Source organism: Populus euphratica, unplaced genomic scaffold, assembly GCF_000495115.2.
Source record: "Populus euphratica unplaced genomic scaffold, PopEup_1.0 scaffold621.1, whole genome shotgun sequence".
Taxonomy (NCBI): Eukaryota; Viridiplantae; Streptophyta; class Magnoliopsida; order Malpighiales; family Salicaceae; genus Populus; species Populus euphratica.
The window spans coordinates 61,323-78,437 of NW_011500492.1; the positions used below are offsets into that span (position 1 = coordinate 61,323).

Genomic DNA, 17,115 nt, shown 5'->3' on the forward strand with positions numbered 1-17,115 from the left:
ATCACATGCAAATCTTAGTAGAGCCTGGGTAATTTTCCTAAAAAAAGCAGAAGAATAAGTATGTCAGATAATCATATAAGCACCAGATTATAGAATCATCCATTAACTTCACATCAAAGATCCCATAAAACAAATACAGAGGTTGAGCACATCTCGATTAGGAAAGATTCTACAGTAAAAGAAACAATTCAGAGAAAGACTTCAAGATTATATAGTAATAATTCAATAAAAAATCCAAATGTTCCCAAAAACACTTGACAAGGGTGAGCAACCAGGTTCATCTGCAGAGATCACGAAAACTTAGTATAGATAAGATACAAAGGATATGATATACATTTATTCAATACATCAATATTGTTTTACATAGCTTATTGTAACTTATTACATGAACATCATATTTTTTAAAACAAGATATGGGCCACATCACTGTTATACCTTAAGCTACTTCCACAATATACGCAACACACAAGGTGATGCTGAAAGGAAGGTCGATCTAAAAACAAGATTAATTTAAGGCCCCAGAATGAGACATAAATATAATTATGCAAATAACTGGATGTCTTGTCTTATGGTATGAAATCTTCAAGCCTGGCGAAATTCATGCTTTATTCAATGATCCAATCAAACATCACAGACCATATAATTATGCTAACTGCTGGATTTATTTGTTAATTATGGTAGGTAATCTTCAAGGCTGGTGAAATTCATGCTTTCATCACTGATCGAAGCTAAGATCTTAGAGAAAGAGTTGGCTAAGGTTTTTGGAGGGTATTGATCTATGCAGGTTTTCCAGACATTTGTGTCCTCCAAGTCCTTCATAACTTTCCACACACAATTGTTGCACTTAAAACCTGCCCCAAGGCTGATCATTAGTATTTTATCACCCTTCTTGAGCCTTTTCTTAGCCTCCATGTAACCTAAAACATACCACAGGCCGCCAGATGATGTATTTCCAAACCCATAAAGTGCCATTCTAGCTGGTTCAAGATCTTAATCATGGAGTGCTAAACTCTGACCCGCCTCGTCAATAATTGCCCGCCCACCAGGGTGCACACAAAAGTGATCGATTCCAGACTTGAGATCCAAACCAGGTCCTGCATCCTTAGGAGTTGGCCGCTTCATTATTTTATTTCGATAATAGCTTATTCGATAGCGGAGCAACTCTGACAGTGGTATAACTTTAGGAAGAAGAACTCGGAGATTCATGGTTAAAGCTTTAGCACCAGCTTTAGGTAGATCTTTGTTGAGCCGAAAGCCATTGATTCCAAGGTCATCTTCTGCTTGGAAGCAGCTGTTATATGCTTCGTCATTAGAGCCGATATGTGTGCGTACAGAACAAGTCAATTCCATGAGGGCTTTATTCTTCCAATCTCTGTTATTTGTTAAAAGAATGGAGCAGCCTCCAGTACGAAATAGAATGTTGGAGAGCATCATGGACTTGTCTTTTCCAGGATACCAATTTGAACTCATGGATTCTGTGCTCATAACGATTGCAAATGAATTCTTGTATGTCTTGAACAGTTGCTAAATCAATGGCGACTACACTTGCACTACAACCCATTCCAGAGAGATTGAAGGCCTTGATGTCCTCCCTCATCTTGTAACGGTTTATTACTCGCGCTGTTAGAGAGGGAGCTGGTGAGAACAAAGAGACTGAAGAGACAATAATGTTGATTTCTGATGGAGAAACTCCTGTCTTAGCAAAGAGCTTATCAACAGTATCGAAGAGGATACCATCCATCTCCGAAATTTCATCCATAAGAGTTGTAGATTCCTCTCTCCCTTCCATGATATTTTTTGGGATATAAGTTTCTTCACCAATGCCAGAACCAACCATAGTCTTTAAAAGAAACTTGTATTCTTCTATTCCGAGATTCTTGTTTCGTGAAATAATTCTAGCACTGGATCTAGGATCAAGCTTCTGGTCTTCAGCGGCTTTGTGGCACCCATAGCTTAGCATATAGCAACATTGGTCTTTCTTTTGGTATCCTAACTTATAAAGTTTGAAGATAATATAGTACAATAACAGTGGAAGCATTGCCAAGAACAACTCCATAACAAAAAGAAAAGAAAAGCTATAGATTGGGTTTCAAGAGATGCGGAGACTTTTACGAGGGAGTTTATTATCAATACAACAACTATGGTCCTACTCTTATACTAGAGAAAGGGTTACATGCAATACCTATGCACATGCAAGCATTAGATAATGTCCCTCAAAAATTGATTGCTAGGGAAAAGATTGAGCAACTCCTTGTCGGAAATTTCAAAATAGGTGGGGATTATACATAACTGTCTATATATTTGTGCCAGTAATTAATGTTCAACACCCCCCAAACTAGAAAATAGGGTATCGTCTATCTACCCTGTTTCGTAGTACGTACGATTCACGTAGGCTAGCTAAGAAATTGAGAGAGACAATTAGCTCATGAGAGACATAACAGTGCATTTGGCATCTTCTTAGCTCATGTCCCACCACCAGAAAATGTGGAAACTTCAACGAAAAGATTAAAACCCTAAGTTTACAGCCAGAACTGGTTCGGGCTTACCTGGTCCAAGTCCCAGAACGGTGGCTTTTCAGGTTTAACTCGTGGGATAGAGGATGAATGAATAAACCTCGATACATCTCAAAACGATGATGATTTTAGACAAAAAAAAATAATATCCTCACCAAAAAAATTGAACAAAAATCTTTTCAAATTAACTTGGAAAGTCTCATCTAGATTTAACTCAGCTAACTAGATTGTAAATTAACCTATTAGGTACCTAAATTGATATCTATATAGAAAGAAAACTCAATCCATTCTAGGCTCCAAGTTAACAAATTACCAAGTTGACAACCAAGCTTGATCTCAATTTAATAACTATGATAAAAATCATATGGTAATAATCTGCCCAACCATCTATTAGAAACATCAACGGCTGTAACCTATCACAACGTTTTGCAACTTTCACTCCCTACTACACATTTGACATATTTTAATTGGGAGATTTTTCCTAAACTCTTAGTTTTATGTTAACATTTATAAATCTTGATTTGACTATTAGATCAGACTAAAATATTTTTAAAAAATTTAAAAGGCAGTGTTTTCTTTATGGTTAAAATTTCATAATCATTGATAATCGAAAAGTCCTTTGAATAAGATTTGGAAATTGCTATATATGATTTGCTATATTTTTTTAGGGTTTCAAATTTTATTTTTTTTATATTTGGTTTAGAACTTTTTTTTTCCAGTTTTATTAGGATTTTTTTTCTTAGTATGTAATCTTCTTAGAAGAGATATAATATTAAGCTTTTGTAAAAGAAAATATCGAATAATAAAATTTCAAATTAGAGTTTTGTGGTGGTGACTTTATTCATAGAATTTTACATTGCTTTCTTCCTTGTGTTGTTTTAATCTCCAATAGGTGGTATTTGAATCCAACAATTCGTAGTATTTTTTTTTATTTGTGTTATCAAATATCATAGTTGGAGTTAGTAAAAGACATGAATCAAAGCTCAATGTTTACATGTAATTAGTTGTTATGTATTGTTGAATAATTATGACTAGAAAAAGTTGCAAAACAAGATATGCTCATGTAGGAAAGGATGAAGGGTTTTTTTATTGAAAAAAAAATTCATGAACTAGTGTGTTGTTTCCTTCTTCGTCATAGAAGGTGCTTCTCCTAAAGAACATGATCCAAAGGAAGAATGTGTTACAACAAAAGGATGAATTTCTCTCAAATCTGTTTTGACTTTGTTAAGATCTAGGTAAAGGAGAACTCTTTTATGTTAGTTAGTTGGTGTAGCTTTTGACATAGTCTAATATATGTACCGAAAGATTTGTGTTAAGTACCTTTTAGAATTGAAGCTTCATGTCACATGGTTTGCTTACTTTTTCTTTCTAACTTCAAATGTGGTATGCGTTTAAGCAATGTTGTGTGCTAATACAACAACTATTTTCGCTTATTTGATTTATCATTAATATACTAATTTCATTGTCTGGTGAATCATTATTGACTGTGAGAAAAAAAGCATACAATCGGACTATATTTTATGACTATTAAAGAATTATCTCAACCCAATAACTTAAACTATTATATAAAAATCTAAGATATGATTTATATTATTCTCTAATACATTCTCTCAAGTGAAAGCCTTTCAATCTTGAAACTTGCACAGGTCCATATTACTTTGTGCTTAATTTTTATCAAATAAATAAGGATGGTGAGATTTGAACTCGTGACTATTTGGTCATTAAGGCTTTGATATCATATTAAAAAACCATCTCAACTCAATAGTTTAAACTATTAGATAAAGGTCTAAAATATTATTTATATTATTTTTTACACGATAGGCAGTATGATATAGAAAAATGGTCTTTTACGGATAATTTTCTCCTCCAAAACATGTATCTTTTGTTCTATTTCCACTTTCCGCTTCACCATCTTGTTGTTTTACAATTACTTGAACTATGTTCTTGGGCCTTTTCTTCAGTTGTTTTGTTTTGTTATCCTAATCTTTGTATGAATAGTTTCTGTAAGAGTATAGCCTGTGGGGTTAGAGATTAGAAATATAGTAAAAAATAGAATGGCCGTAAGTCGTAAAGGTTTTCAATCATCCTCATTGTAAGTGGAAATTAGCTTTACATGTGCACCTAAAATATTATTCGCACATATTTTGTCTTATTTTCCTTGAAACCTTTTTTTGTTTATCACTAGCTACTTCTATCTTCTCTGAGATGGTTACAAGTGATCTTGGAATGCTCTTCCACTTCTATGTATGTCGTATAGTAAATCCTCAACTGCACACTGTTGTTGTTCTACCATCTGCAGACCTCTGTTCTAGTAATATTTCTGTGTCATGAAGCATTGTTGTGAGCATGTTATACCTTGAGCGATTGTAGAACGAATTTTGGGTCCACTAACTGGGCAAGAATCATGCTCCGGTGCCCATTAATCTATCCCCGTAGCTGTGTATTTGAGAAACTTGTAGAGTGAATAGCACTGTACTTCAATAGATTCTTGAGATCCTAGGTTTGATTGTAGGCTTTACTCGTTCTAGTAGTTTGATTCCTTGCTGTGGGAACTATAGCTTGACGTTGGGAATCATTGGAATAGATGATATAATCTTTCCGTTCTTTTTTTCTTGGTGGGTTTATTTAAAGGCCTATCTAGTTTGAACCTTGAGCCACAACTCTGGGCCAGCTCTCTCTTAAGTTTTATGTCATGAGCAAATTTAATATAAGATTGTTTGATAAGATTCTATGCAACTCACAAAGTTGTTGAGCCCTAGACAATGTAGTTCAATACAAGGCAAGGCAAATAAACTGCAACTCAAGAAAAAATAGAAAAAAAGCTACAATTTTAAAACTCAAGAAAAAAATTCCTGCATCGATTTTGTGTGAGAAAATAGAATGAAAGAAAGCATGAGATAAGGGGACCGACATGAGAGAGGAAAGATAGATAGGCAAAGGGAAGAATGAGAGGAAAGAAGAAAAAAATCCAAACAGAATTTTTTTTCACTTCTTAATTTTAACCAACTTAATTTTATTTTTTTAAAATTAGAATAAAAAATGTCTCGTTAATCACATCCTGTATCTCTTATCATAAGTATTGTTAGTGCCATAAGACTATCAATGCATGAGCATATTTAGTTTTAGTTTCACACTGCCAGTACTTGGAAAATAAAACACCTTCAAATATAAACACAACACTTCAACTCCTAGATTCTGTTCTATTTGGATTTTTCTTACAAAATAAGCAGACCATCTTTTCAAGGAAAAAAGCGCAACACAGAAGAAACAAAGAACAAGGCAACCTGGCAAATTACAGTAGATGGGAATACTAAAGTTGGAAATATGGAAAATAGAACATAGAAGGGTATGGACTCTGGAGTAAACATTTGAAGGGCTTGCACATAGAAACAATCGGATGAGATAGCAAAATATGCAGCACAAAAGAAATCCTATTTTGCAGACTCAATTACCCAAATCACCTGTCACACACTGTAATACATTCATGGTATCTTAGCTTAATTAGCAAAGCAGAAGCTCATAGTAGATAACAAACACCATAATAGAACTAATCTATTAACTAAAAGAAACAAGAAAAGCATTACAAGGTCCATAATCTGTTAAGCTCTAGTGATCACCCCATTCAATTTTGTCTCTGATATTTGCCAGCACCTCATTAGACTCCCTCAACAACTTGATACTTTTGTTCAGCTTCTCACGCTTATTAGCAACAGATGGAGGTTCCTCTAACATTCTTTCTATTACATCACCAGCAGTGCCTACCAACTCATTAACAAACTCCTTTTCCATTTCCTTGTTGACAAGATTTCGGATGTTGAGCTGCAGATGCAGAGCCATATTGTCAACCATCCTCGTCAAGACAACCTTCCAGTAAGCAATCACCCTCATCTTCAAGTCGAAAGCTTTAGGCAGAATAAACTCGTGCACCATCAGATGTCCAACTTCAACATATCCAAAGCCTTCAATCTTTACATCACAGTATCGGCTTCTTTGCATGATGTCTTCAATGAATGTGTGCTGCTGTGCCATGAGCGCTTGCCACTCCTTCATATATTCTGGATTACAAGTGTAATCCGTTCCCTTCTCCATCTGAACGATCTCTTTTACCCAATCAATGGACCGGTCTCTCATTTTAGCTACAAGTTTAGGGGCTACTCGTCTGATAAATAACTGAAGTTGGTGATAGTTCTCCGAGTGATGATTCAAAACTGAAATGACCACACCTTCAATGTAAGTCCACACTTTTTCAACAAGCCCTACTGGTAGATCTGATATTTCTTCAACCTTTCGCTGCAGGATGGTAAGGAAGGCAGTGTCAGACCTATTGGGCAATTCAATCCCTTTTGTTTCCTCCAAAACCTCAATCTCATTTATCATAAAATTCTTTGCATGGCCAGAGCACTTATGAAGTTCTGCTGAGAATTGATTGAGCATTTCAACCAATCTAGCAGTGCCGTGCATATCTTTTTCATGTGGGTATTCATCAATTTCCCCTCTTACAAGGATTTTACTCAAAGACTCCCGGGAAGATCCAATAATGCCCGTGAAAGCTGCCACGACCTCAGCAACTGACAACAACCTCCTGGGCATCCTATTCAGCTCTGAAATACTCGCACTCAACTTCTCATCAATCTTTCTGATGATACCAGGCAAACACTTGGCAATAATATAGGCCTGAATTCGCACCAGTTTTTGAGCCAAAACTTGAATGCCCACTGTAGATTTATCAATCTTGGACAAAAGTTGATGTGTCGCAAACAGTGCAGCTTCTTCCTTCCTTGCATCCTCATAAGACTCATTACCAATACGGTTTCTAACACACACATAACCAAGGCCTATATTCACATCATTTCTAGTGACCTTCTCAAGTAACCCTTCAGGTGATTTGTCAACCTTTGTAACCACAGCAAGAGTCCTCTCACCCTTCTTGTCGACTTTCTGTGACATCACTATGGATTCACACGTGGAAAAATCAACGCTCGCTGACAAAACATTAAGGATAACACTCTCATCAGGACTAATATACTTCATTATAATATTTGCTATCTGCTCATAGATATTTTCAGGATGACCATGAACAGGAACTCTTGTAATTCCAGGGAGATCAACAAGAGTAAGATCGGGAACACCATTCTTTTTCACTACAAGAGTTAATTCAGTGTTAGATATGCCCTTACCGTTGCCTGCAATCTCATCAGTGGCAAGATTGATAGCATCAGCAACGTGGGCTTCATCAGTAGGCACTGTTTTGTCATTGAACTGCAAGAAAATCTCTGGTACAAGAGATGGGTGATGTTTAAGCCTCATAATGAGAGGCACTCTAGTGCAAATGCCATCGCCACGAGGAAGATGGATACAAGCCAATGATTCAAGAACACTGGATTTGCCTGAAGATTGATCGCCAACAACAACAATGGTTGGAAGTTGTATGCCTTCTTTCACTACCTGGAGTTGCCTCAGCCTGTCCACTGCATCAAGGAGAGGTGTGATACGGTCGTTGTAATATGAAACAATTGGTACATGATCATGAAAAATAGCCTTATGTTCAACATGAACTTCTACTTCTTTCCTTTTTGAAGAAGGCTTGCCTCCACTCATTTTCTCTAGAAAAGATCAGACAGGGATAGAAGAAGAGAGAGATTTTTATATGGAAAGAGTTTGAAGATTGGTATGGTCTTGGAAAGAAAAGACGGAAGGGGAGATGTATTTTATAGTAGAGGAGGTTTTCATTTAACTGAAAAATTAAGATGATTGCAAAATTACGATATAGTGATTTTCAATATAGCTCTCAGATTAATATATTTATCAATTAGGTCCCTATAGGAGAAGCATTATCCATTCTTCCATTAGTGGAAACACTTACTTCGTTTGACTAATGTAAAACGTCAGATTTCCCTCAAAATCCCATCCTTTTATTGCATTATACATGCAATCTAAACATGGAAACTCGTATGAACGAAGGAGTTCAATCGAGGATTAATGTCAAATACTTTGAAGACCAAATTCAAAAGCTATATAGTTTAGACACTTAGTTGAGAATTGGTTCGTAGGTGAGAAGTTAATTCGAGCTTTGCTCTTAAGATAATTATCAAGCCTCGGAATGTTATGGTCTTTGACATGAATAATTTCTTTCCATTTCTAAATATTGTTTTCACTGCTGAGAAAAATAGTACATAAGGTCAATCGAATAACCTCGAACAAAAGAAAAGTACAAGAAAAAGACCAGAAAAATAACCTCCAACAAAAGAAAAGGTAAAAAATGACCGAAAAAAGTAAATCGAATAACCTCCGACAAAAGAAAAGTATGCAAAAAAGAAAGGAATAAATCGAATAACCTCAACATCGAGTATTTTTGGATTAATTTATACATCAACCTAAACTAAATCTTTTATCTAGATAATCTTATAAGAGCACATCTCTCGTATTAGTATGGTGAATTCAAAGGAATTAATTTATTTAAGTCTCTTATATGCTATGTATCTCAAGTTCTGCAGCTAAAACATGAAGAAATTGAAATCATAGACCAAAATATAAAACCCTCATAAAGCTATGATTGAAAAAAGGCCAAAAACTCACCTCAATGGTATTAAAAAGAAATAGCCTAGGAATGTTTCCAATATCAATTTTGGCCCTTGGTGTTTTAATTATATTTAATCAAAGAAATTAAATTTTATTTTTTCAAATTTAGCATCTATTGAACGTCATAATTTCTTTTAAACATTGTGATCAGAAAGCCTTGCAAGACTAACCAACATAAATCATCAATCTCACCTTAAAAAAACTAAATGTTAAAGGATCACATTGAAAAAAAATTAATCCAAAAACAAACATTGTTGTGGCCTATTGCTCTTTCCTTATAAGGAATTCTTCTTCTTTTTTCACTTCTTGATTTTAACCAACTTAATTTTTTTGAAACAAGGGTAAAAAAAAGTGTCTCGTTAATCACATCCCCTGTCTCTTATTAATGTGTTCTCTTTGTGACATAATAGGCAGTCTGATATAGGAAAATTAATGGTTTATTACGGATAATTTTCCCCTCCAAAACATGTATCTTCTCTGAGATAATTACAAGTGATCTTGAAATGCTCTTCCACTTCTATATACGTCGTATAGTAAATCCTCTACTGCACACTGTTGTTGTTTTACCATCTGCAGACCTCTGTTCTAGTAATATTTCTGTGTCATGAAGCATTGTTGTGAGCATGTTATACCTTGAGCGATTGTAGAACGAATTTTGGGTCCACTAACTGGGCAAGAATCATGCTCCGGTGCCCATTAATCTATCCCCGTAGCTGTGTATTTGAGAAACTTGTAGAGTGAAGAGCACTGTACTTCAATGGAATCTTGAGATCCTAGGTTTGATTCTAGGCTTTACTCGTTCTAGTAGTTTGATTCCTTACTGTGGGAGCTAAAGCTTGACGTTGGGGATCAATGGAATAGATGATATGATCTTTCCGTTCTTTTTTTCTTGGGGGGTTTATTTAAATGCCTAATCTAGTTTGAACCTTGAGCCACGACACTGGGCCAGCTCTCTCTCAACTCTCTCAATTCATGAGCATGTCTGGTTTTAGCTTCACACCGCCAGTACTTCGAAAATAAAACACCTCCAAATATAAACACAACACTTCAACTCCTAGATTCTGTTCTATTTGGATTTTGGGAATGTGATATTTGTGTTTGGGGAAAAATAAAAATTGCTAGTAATATATGTTTGGGGCTGATTCGGGTTACAATTGCATGAAGTTAAAGTTCAATGACTATTTTATAAATGGAACTAAAATAGGGGTCCAATTACAATTTACCCAGGGGTTTGATTACACAATTGCAGGACATCAGTGACGAAATTGAAATTGGCTATTCCCATCCCCGTTTCAAAGCAAATTGTTAATCTCCTTCAGCCCGATCCAGCGGAAATGGTAGAGAACGTGGTAACGTCTTTCCTCCACGAGATGTGCCATTAATAGTCCAATAATGGATACTATCCCAGCGGCTGCGCGATCACCACTCTCAGAGGTGCAAGGGCGTTCTATTGCCTATAAATATGAACACAACAGGTGAACAAGAAGGGGGAGGACGCAGAGGAGAGAGAGAGAGAGAGACCGAGAGAGAAAGGAGGATTGAGACCGGAGGAAAAACTGGGGAAAAACAGTAGGAGAACAAACAAAAGAATACCAGAGGGAGCATGGGATAGAGAGAACTGGGGAGAGTGTTGGTGGGAGAAACCACTTGTGGTGGCTTTAAAACACTCGGAAGGGATAAAACACACTTTTTTATTTCAAGAACAACAAGCTTACAATAATGAAAAGCTTACAATAACAACCCCTCTTTCTTTCTCTCTTTCTCTCTAGTGTTTCTCTCAATCTCTCCACACTTAATTGCATAAGTTTAAATGCCTATTTATACACGAAATCAAAACAAGAAAATTCAACCTTCAAGTGTGAAGGCGGTTGTGGCCGACGGTGTGAAAGCGGCTGGCGGCCGGTGGCTGGCGGCATGCAGCTAGCGGTTGGCGGCTGGGCGGTGACAACTGATGGCTGCCTTCCTTGACCTTCTGGATTGAGTTTACTTCAACAAATCTCCCCTTTAAACTCAATCGAGGGATGTCATTCCAAGCATGAATTTCAATTTGATAAATACTTCTCTTTTCAATGGCTTGGTAAAGATATCTGCAACTTAATCATTTGTCTTGTAGGATATCAGCTCGACTTCTTTGTTCTTTACATGCTCTCGGATAAAGTGATGACGTGTATCAATATGTTTACTTCTTTCATGATACACCGGATTCTTTGTCAATGCAATCGCTAATCGATTATCGATATAAATCTCTGTAGGATTTTCTTGAGGAAATCCCAAAAACTTCAGCAAATTCCTTAACCATATTAAATGGCATACAGCTAAGTTGGCAGCAATATACTCAGCTTCACAGCTTGATAACGTGACAATTGATTGCTTCTTGGATGACCATGTGAAAGATGTATCTCCCACGAAAAATACAAACCCTGTTGTACTTTTTCTTTCATCCAAATCTCTACCCCAATCACTATCCGAGTAGCCAGTAAGATTGAAATTTATACTTGAGGTATAAAACATACCTTCATTTATTGTGCCTTTGATGTAGCGAAGAATTCTCTTGGCTGCATTCAAATGAGACTGGTCTGGCTTCTCCATATATCTACTGATCAGTCTGACTCCATAGAGTATATCTGGTCTGGTACATGTCAAGTACCTTAAGCTTCCTACCAAGCTTTTAAAGTAAGTTGGATCAACATTTCTAACTTTACTTTTCCTCAATTCCACTCCATTCTCAACTGGAGTTGATACCGGATTGCAGCTTTCCATCTTGAACCTTTCAAGAATATCTTTGGCATAACTTCTTTGGGATACAAAAATCCCTTCTTTTTTCTGCACCACTTCTAAGCCAAGAAAATGTGCCATCAGACCAATGTTTGTCATCTCAAACTCTTGTACCATGCTTTTCTTGAAGTCTTCAAACATGATAGGATTGTTGCCGGTGAATATCAAGTCATCAACATATAGGCACACAAATAATATGTTGTCATCTACTTCTTTCTTCACATAAATTGCGTGTTCATATGGACATTTTTCAAATCCATTATCTTGAAAATACCTGTCAATTCTGGTATTCCAAGCATGCGGAGCTTGCTTCAAACTGTAGAGGGCTTTCTTCAACTTGTATACTTTGCCTTCATTTTCAGCATCAATGTATCCAAGTGGTTGTTCAACATAAATCTCTTCTTCTAGGAAGCCATTCAGAAATGCTGACTTCACATCGAGTTGATAGATCTTCCATCTATGTTGTGCTGCTAGTGAGATCATCAGTCTGATTGTCTCTAGCCGAGCTACTGGAGCAAACACTTCTTCATAGTCAATGCCTTCTCTCTGTTTGTAGCCTTTCGCCACTAATCTTGCTTTGTATCTTTGCACTTCTCCTTTTGCATTCTTCTTTGTCTTATAGACCCATTTGACACCTATTGCTTTCTTGTTTTCTGGTAGATAAGTCAGCTTCCAGGTATCATTCTTCTCAATGGCATGTATTTCTTCATCCATTGTTTTTATCCACTTCTCTTCTATGATAGCTTCATTGAAGCTAAGTGGGTCACTATCTGCAAAGAAACAAAATAGAGTTGTATCTTCCATTACTTGAGTGGCGTCATACAGCTCTTCTAGATTTCTCATCCTTCTTGGTCCTTCTGATGAGGATGCTGATGATGGTTCTCGTAATGATGGTGTTGATGATGATTCTAGCGTGTTTCTCCTGTTGAATACAGGAAATCTGTGTACCGGACTTTGTGGCTCATCTTCTGGTATTATTGGACCTTTTACAAATACTGTTGGTACTTCTTCATCTTCAAGGATCAAATCAGTGCTGATCCATTTAACTGCTTCTTGGTCATCATTCCATTGCCAAGTTTTATCTTCTTCAAAGATAACATCTCTACTCATAATTACCTTCTTGGTGATGGGATTATACAGCTTGTATCCCATCCTTCTCTGACCATATCCAACAAATATGCATTTCTCACTTTTATCATCAAGTTTGGTTCTTCTTGCATCTAGGGTCTTTGCATATGCCACACAACCAAAGACTCGAAAATGAGTAACACTTGGTTTGTGACCACTCCATGCTTCTTGTGGAGTGACAGCTTGCAAACTTCTGGTTGGGCAACGGTTCAGTGGTTGGGCAAGGGTTCAGCAAATATACTGCACATGATACAGCTTCAGCCCAGTATTGCTTGGGCAGATTCTTTGCTTTGAGTAGAATTCTTGACATATCAAGAATTGTTCGATTTTTCCTCTCAGCTACACCATTCAGCTGTGGTGTATAAGCTGGTGTTGTTTGATGTCTGATGCCTTGTTGTGTACAAAAGGCTTCAAAGTCATTTGCTGTATATTCTCCACCTTGATCAGATCTCACGGTTCTGATCTTATAGCCACTTTGCTTCTTAACAATTGCTTTAAAATCTTTAAAACAATTGAACACTTCTGACTTCCTCTTCAGAAAATATACCCAAGTCTTTCTGCTAAAATCATCAATGAAAGTGAGAAAGTACCTATTTTGTCCAGTCGACATAAGCTTTATAGGACCACACACATCTGTGTGTACTAACTCTAGTGGCTTGTTTGCTTTCCAGTTGACTTCTTTGGCAAAACTGGATCTGTGATGTTTGCTGAGGACACAACTCTCACAGACTTCTTCTGGATGATTAATGTGGGGCATACCTTTGACCATCTTCTTGCTTGCTAGCATCTTCAGACTTGTGAAATTCAGATGTCCAAGCCTCAGGTGCCAAAGCCATTCTTCACTGTTAGTGATGGCACCCAAACACTTTGCTGCATCATATTGGATGTTTAAAAGAAACATCCTATTCTTAGACATTTTCAGATAGGCAATTAATCTCCCATTGTAGTCTGTAATTGTCAGATGACAATTCTTCATGTAAAGTGTATAGTCTTTCTCCAGAAGTTGACCTATACTCACCAAGTTCTGCTTTATGTCTAGGACATAATAGACATCGGCGATGTAGCTTTGATCGCCATTCTTCAACTTGATTGGGATGTTGCCTTTACCTTTGAATGGAACTTTTGAGGTATCTCCAAAGGTGACAAAACCTTGTATGGTCTCATCTAGATCACCAAATAAATCTCGTTGGCCACACATGTGATTGCTAGCTCCAGAATCAAGATACCAAATATTCTCTTGATTCTTGTCAAGTCCTTGTTGGACAAATAATGCAGCTACTCCTCTACTGTTGGCATCCTCTTCTGCATAGTTGACTCGCTCACGTATCTCCAGTGGATCTTTCTTTTGACATTCAGTGCTATAGTGGCCAAATTGATTGCAATTATAACACTGAATATTCCTCTTGTAACGGTTATTGTAACCGCCTCTTCTTCCTCTAGGAGTGAATGCTTGTTGTCCTCGACCTCCTCTAATGGTGTTTCTACCACCTCTTCCTCTAAAACTTGTATTCCAAGAACCTCTACCTTGAAATCGTTGAAATCCTCCTCATGTTTGTTGACTTCTTCCTCGAGTGGTGTATCCACTTGTTAAAGTCTCTCATTGCTCATATCTGTCTTTGAGAGACAACTTTGCTTATAAGGCATGCTCAATTGCCTTATCTCCATTTCTTTTTACAATCTTCTGCTCATGAGCTTGCAAAGAACTCATAAGTTCATCCATTGTTAACTTGTCCACTTCTTTGGACTCTTCAATAGCGACAACAACAAAATCAAATTTTGGATCTAGGGATCTCAAAATTTTCTCAGTAATTCGAGCATCTGAAAGGGCTTCTCCATTTCTTCTCATCTGATTGACTATCACCATAATTCTTATGTGATAATCAGAAATGGATTCTGAGGACTTCATTTGTAATAATTCAAATTCACCTCGTAAAGATTGGAGACGAATCTTCTTTATTCTGTCAGCACCTTTGTATTTTTGTTGGAGAGCCTCCTATATTTCTTTTGATGTTTCTGCGGAAACAATGATTTCAAATGTCGCTTCATCAAGACCTTGATAAATGATGGTCTTTGCTTTGTTGTCTTTCTTTCTATTGGCTTTGAGGACTTGCTTTTGTACCTTTGGTAAAGTATCTTCTGATTCTTTGGACTCTGGTTCATCATAACTATATTGCACAATGTCTATACACTCTTGTGAACCAAGGAATGCCTTCAATCTGATGCACCAACTATCATAGTTGTCTTTGGGATGAGTGTTTGTGCATTTTCTGTAGTCATTTTGCTTTTTAAATGACTATATCACCTTTTGGGAGTTGAATTTGGCAAAACCGACACCGTAGATGGATCCGGAATGGTCCAAATAGTAGGGAACCGGTCTGACTTTGTAGAAAACGGGTCACAAATAGGGTGAACCGGTCCAAAAACCAATTTGGGTGGTTTGCTGGGTTGAACCGGGAATATTCCAAGGAATATTCTTTTTGACTTTGACTTTAGAATATGGCTCGGAGCTTGGCTTGGCTTCGAAATATGGCTTGGAGCTCGGCTCGGCTTCGGAATATGGCTCGCGGCTCGGCTTGAGGCTTGGCTCGGCGCGGCTCAAATATGGTGCGTGTGGCTCACTCGTCTTCTTCCTCGGGGCGAGTGGGCTACAGTGCTGAAACTTTAGACCGAGAGTGTGGTCCACCCCGTGCTCCGATTGATCTGATTTTTGCACCGATGAGTTCGTATTGAGGAGCTCTACACTTTGGAATGATCAAAACTTGTTTTTGACAACTTTGAAAATTCAGACATTTCCCAAAAATACCTCTGTTTTCTGACGAATGAGGCTCTGATACCAATTGTTGGTGGGAGAAACCACTTGTGGTGGCTTTGAAACACTCGGAAGGGATAAAACACACTCTTTTATTTCAAGAACAAAGCTTACAATTACATAAACAAAAGCTTACAACAACCCCTCTTTCTTTCTCTCTTTCTCTCTAGTGTTTCTCTCAATCTCTCCACACTTAATTGCATAAGTTTAAATGCCTATTTATACACGAAATCAAAACAAGAAAATTCAACCTTCAAGTGTGAAGGCGGTTGTGGCCGACGGTGTGAAAGCGGCTGGCGGCCGGTGGCTGGCGACTGGTCAGTTGGTGGCTGGGCGGTGACAGCTGGTGGCTGCCTTCCTTGACCTTCTGGATTGAGTTTACTTCAACAGAGAGCATAAGACCGAGAACAAAACAAACACTGACGCGAAGGAACAAACACAGGGGACTAAGAAAAAAAACACGAACGAGAACGCGAACGAAGGAGAGGACAGGAAGCAAACACAGAGGAGAGAGGAGAGAGGAGAGGGTATACAGGAAGAGACCACAGAAGAAAGAAAAAAGAAAGAAACGCACAGAGAAACCAAGAAGACGGAGATAGAATCGGAGAGAACGAAAGGAAGGGAAAATAGAGGAGACCGGAGAAAAACAAACAGAGAACAGAGAAAAGAGAAAACCAAGCTACAGAAACAATACACAAGAACAAAAAGACCAAGAAGAATAAGCATGTCAGAACACCAGAATATAGAATCATCTATTAATTTCACATCAAAGATCCCATAAAACGAATAGGGAGGTTGAGCACATCTCGATTAGGAAAGATTCTATAGTAAAAGAACAATTCGGAGAAAGACTTCAAGATTCTATAGTAATAATTCAATCAAAAATCCAAATGTTCCCAACAACATTTGATAAGGGTGAATAACCAGGTTCACGTGCAGAGATCACGAAAACTTAGTACAGATAAGATACAAAGGATATGATATAAGTTTATTCAATACATCAATAGTGTGTAAGCTTATTGTAACTTATTACATGAACATTATATTTTTCAAAACATGTGCCACATCACTATTATACCTTAAGTTACTTCCACGCTATACGTACCACACAGGGAGATGCTATAAGCAAGGTTGCTATGAAGACAGATTGATTTAAGGCCCAGCATGAGACCATATATATAATTATGCAAATAACTGGATGTCTTATCTTATGGTATGAAATCTTCAAGCCTGGCGAAATTCATGCTTTATTCAATGATCCAATCAAACATCACAGACCATATAATTATGCTAACTGCTGGATTTATTATG

General features: G+C 37.2%; 1 protein-coding gene and 1 pseudogene across 1 annotated transcript; both read right to left on the reverse strand.

The window, feature by feature from the left end:
* Positions 1 to 310: 310 nt before the first annotated feature.
* LOC105115000 (3-ketoacyl-CoA synthase 21-like) lies at positions 311 to 2,232 on the reverse strand (annotated as a pseudogene).
* Positions 2,233 to 5,977: 3,745 nt separating this feature from the next.
* On the reverse strand, positions 5,978 to 8,194 carry LOC105114999 (dynamin-related protein 4C-like). Its single transcript, XM_011011759.1, has one exon. It carries the CDS (start codon positions 8,109 to 8,111, stop codon positions 6,120 to 6,122), a length of 1,992 nt encoding a protein of 663 aa, XP_011010061.1. The 5' UTR covers positions 8,112 to 8,194; the 3' UTR covers positions 5,978 to 6,119.
* Between the last annotated feature and the right edge of the window lie 8,921 nt (positions 8,195 to 17,115).